General features: G+C 45.3%; 2 protein-coding genes across 2 annotated transcripts; both read left to right on the top strand.

The window, feature by feature from the left end:
• Positions 1-380: 380 nt before the first annotated feature.
• LOC140807361 (uncharacterized) lies at positions 381-923 on the top strand. The gene has a single exon (XM_073164176.1). It carries the CDS (start codon positions 381-383, stop codon positions 921-923), a length of 543 nt encoding a protein of 180 aa, XP_073020277.1.
• Positions 924-1,678: 755 nt separating this feature from the next.
• Positions 1,679-3,181, top strand: LOC140807354 (uncharacterized). Its single transcript, XM_073164169.1, has one exon. It carries the CDS (start codon positions 1,679-1,681, stop codon positions 3,179-3,181), a length of 1,503 nt encoding a protein of 500 aa, XP_073020270.1.
• Positions 3,182-3,994: the final 813 nt, after the last annotated feature.

Below are 3,994 nucleotides of genomic sequence, written 5' to 3'. Positions count from 1 at the left end.
GAAGTAGAGGACAATTCTCATCACATGTTCCTCTGAATAGAATTCGGGATAAGGTGATGGAGGTGAGGGAGTCAGGGGAGAGGGATGAGAATTCGCAGACGGTTGAGAGCAGTGCTCGACCTCCGCCGTGGGGTAGACAAGAAGGATCCTCGTCCAAGAGTGAACTGAGAACTCGCCCATCTTCTAGGCGGGGTCGAGGCCCTCCGTGGATACATCAGAGGATCGAGGAGCGGAGGAGAGAAGGTCGAGGTCAGGATGTCCCTCGGGAGCCCGCTGAACCGAGGAGGGGAAAAATGAGGATAACCACCCTACGAGAGGAATGATTCATATGATCTCGGGGGGTGCTACTGATGGGGATCCCGCGCGAGCGCAAAAGGCGCATGGCAGGAGATTGGAGAATTTTGAAATATCTATGGGTGCGGACTTACCCCCAAGATCCTGTCATCAGTTTTGGACCAGATGACCTCCGAGGCATTGTGGCTCCTCATAACAATGCCTTGGTGGTAACGACCACTGTTTCCAATTACGATGTGGCACAAATCTTTATTGATAATGGAAGCTCTGTTAATATCATGTTCAAGAGCACTCTGGATCAGATGAAGGTGGAGGGATTTGAGTTCGAGCCAATCTCTACTCCTCTATATGGATTTGCAGGACATGCCATCCCGCTGCTCGGTCAGATTGTCCTTCCTCTATCTTTGGGACATGAGCCTCGGCGGGTAACAAAGATGACAACATTTACTGTGGTGGACACCCCATCTGCTTACAATGGAATTCTGGGGCGACCAGCCCTAAAGGATTTCAGAGCTGTAGCGTCCACGTATCATCAGAAGTTGAAGTTTTCTGTAGAGAAGGAGGTTGGAGTCTTATGCGGGGACCAGAGGATCGCGCGTCGGTGTTATGAGGGGATAGTGAAAGAATAGGGGAAGAGGGCGCGTGTGGAGGTCAATATGATTAGAAGGGGGCGAAGCGGGTTGCTCGTGGCAGTGAGGGAGGTTCATGAGGTGATAGATGGGAAGCTGGAAATCGTGACATTGGGGCCCGACAAGAAGACGCTAAGAATTGCCCCTGACCTTGACCCAGAGGTCAGGGATGAACTCATTATTTTTTTACAGGCTAATCTCAGCGGGTTCGCTTGGTCAGCCCAAGAACTCACAAGGACGAGCCCAGATGTAGCAGAACACCGATTAAACATCTTACCAAATTCTCGTCCCGTGAAGCATAAGAAAAGACATTTCAGGTTTCCTACTTGGCTTTCGAACACCGATTAAGCATAAGAAAAGACATCTCACCTCAAGAACTCACAAGGAGAGTTGCTAAATGCTGGGCACATTCGAGAGGTGCAGTTTCCTACTTGGCTTTCGAATGTCGTTCTTGTTCCGAAGAGTTCAGGGAAATGGAGGATGTGTGTGGATTTCAGAGACTTCAATAAGGCATGCCTTAAAGATTGTTATCCTCTGCCTCGGATAGATCAGTTGGTAGACTCCACAGCGGGACATCAATATTTGTGTATATTGGATGCTTATCAGGGATATCATCAAATTCTCAAAAATGCTGGAACCACGTATCAGCGATTGATGGATAGAGTCCTTTCTGAACAGGTGGGTAGGAACGTCGAAGTATATGTGGACGACATCATGTAAAGTCTAAGGATTCATCCCAGCTAGTACCTGACTTAATGGAGACCTTTTCCACCCTCAGGTTTTATGGGTTGAAGTTTAATCCTCAAAAATGTATCTTTGGGGTGAAAAGTGGGAAGTTTCTGGGTTATATGGTGACAGAGAGGGGGATTGAAGCTAACCCCGAGAAAGTTCAAGCTATCCAAGATATGGTCTCTCCCCGGGGACCTAAAGATGTTCAGCAGTTGACAGGGAGGATTGCTACCTTGGCACGTTTTATCTCGAGATCCACCCATAGAATCTTACCGTTCTTCCGGACTTTGAGAAAGGCGAAAAAATTTGAATGGGATCCAGCCTGCGAGAAAGCGTTTGAAGAATTGAAAAAATACCTTGCTGAGCTGCCTGTCCTGGCCAAACCGGATGCAGGCGAGCCTTTGTGGATATATTTATCTGCCACCGAGGAAGCTGTGAGTTCGGTCCTTGTCAAGTTGGAGGGGTCGACTCAACAGCCGGTCTTTTATGTTTCGCATGCACTCAAGGGGGTAGAGATCAGATATTCAGGGTTGGAAAAATTGGCTTTGGCTTTAGTGATGACAGCGAGGCGCTTGAGACCCTATTTCGTATCTCATCCAATTGTGGTGCTAACTAACATTCCATTGGACAGAATCCTCACTCATTCCGATATGTCTGGCCATTTGGTAAAATGGACTACTGAGCTGGGAGAGTATGGCATCCAATATGAACCAAGAACAGCTATCAAAGCACAAGCCTTTGCCGATTTTCTGGCTGAGACTGTGCATCATGAGAATGAAGACCCTTGGAAGGTATATGTGGATGGTTCCTCGTCGAAGGATGGAAGTGGGGTGGGAGTAGTACCGATTTCACCAGCTGGGGTGGAAGTGAATTTGGCTGTAAGGTTTGACTTCCGAGCATCCAATAATGAGGCAGAGTATGAGGCTGTGTTGGCAGGACTTCGAGCAGCCAGAAATGTGGGAGCTACCCGGGTACTTATTTTTTCTGACTCACAGTTGGTAGCACAACAAATGAAGGGGATTTATGATGTGAAAGATGAGAAGCTTATTGAGTATGCTCGAGAAGTGGACAGAGTCAGAGAGAAATTAACAGAGATTACATTTGAACAGATTCCCAGGAAAGAAAATGAAAAGGCAGACACTCTAGCCAAAATGGCAGGAACAATGGGAAGTTGGAAGACTAGAGATGTGGTCTTTCAAGTTGAACTCACACCTCACACGAGTCCACCCGCAGTTGAACAGGAGGAGGATTGGAAGACTGGCATAATTGTTTACCTGAAAGAGGGAAAGCTTCCTGCTAACCCTCGCGAAGTTCGTAAGTTGAAAGCAAATTGTTCGCATTATGTGATGATCGGAGAAGTGTTGTATAGAACGTCTTTTGCAGGGCCGCTTCTTCGGTGCTTGAGTTACCAAGAGGCTGATTATGTGCTCCGAGAAGTTCACGAGGGATTTTGCGGAAATCATTTAGGGGCTTATGCGTTGGCGAGAAAAGTGATGCTCGCCGGTTATGCTTGGCCCTCTGTGCTGTAGGATGCTCAAGAGTTAGTGATGTCTTGCGATAGTTGTCAATTCCATGCCCGGTTGCATCACCGGCCGGCCGCGGCGATGAAGGATGTCACAGCCTCATGTCCTTTTGACCAGTGGGGAATAGATATTTTGGGGGCTTTTTCCTATAGCTCCTGCTCAGAATAAGTTCCTATTGGTAGCAGATGACTATTTTTCAAAATGGGTAGAAGCAGAGCCTCTTGCCAGAATCACTGAGAATGACGTCCTGAAGTTCAAGTGGAAGACAGGCCCATCAAGGGCCCAGGTATTCTCCTATAAATATCAGGTTTGAGTGTATGATAATTCATTCACTATATTGTTTTCAGTAGCACCCTTAGCTGCTCTCCCCACATATCCTCAGTAACTGACTTGAGCGTCGGAGGGGCTACGCCATGTGTACAACCCAAAATCAGTATACGTAAAACCCTGCATTTATTTAATTTGTTAAATTAATTATTTAAGTTTAAAATGATTTTAGAGATGCATGATTTATGAAATTTCATTATTTTAATTATTTATGTTTATTTGGTGTACGTTAAAATGTTTTCTTGAGTTTATGTTTCAGGCGAATATTCGATGCGGATTGAGGGAAAGAGACCAGCGACGATTTTGGCAATTTTAAAATGTGGTATTTTATTTTAAGTTAGGATTGAGGCATTATAAAAGTTTTATGAAGTTTTAACATTTTAAAGCCTAATTTAAATAATAGGTTATTTTAAGATTTTAAAGATTATCAATTATGTATTTTATTTTATTTCTTTTGGGTTTTTTTTAGTAAGGTTGTTAGTGGATTGGTAG

Source organism: Primulina eburnea, chromosome 1, assembly GCF_022965805.1.
Source record: "Primulina eburnea isolate SZY01 chromosome 1, ASM2296580v1, whole genome shotgun sequence".
Classification (NCBI taxonomy): domain Eukaryota; kingdom Viridiplantae; phylum Streptophyta; class Magnoliopsida; order Lamiales; family Gesneriaceae; genus Primulina; species Primulina eburnea.
Note: the sequence above shows the minus strand (reverse complement) of the source record. Positions and strands in the feature narration are given on the sequence as shown.

What these genes read in the sequence shown, in the direction of transcription:
- LOC140807361 (XM_073164176.1), top strand. Translation starts at nt 381, where the DNA reads ATGGCAGGAGATTGGAGAATTTTGAAATATCTATGGGTGCGGACTTAC.
- LOC140807354 (XM_073164169.1), top strand. Translation starts at nt 1,679, where the DNA reads ATGGAGACCTTTTCCACCCTCAGGTTTTATGGGTTGAAGTTTAATCCT.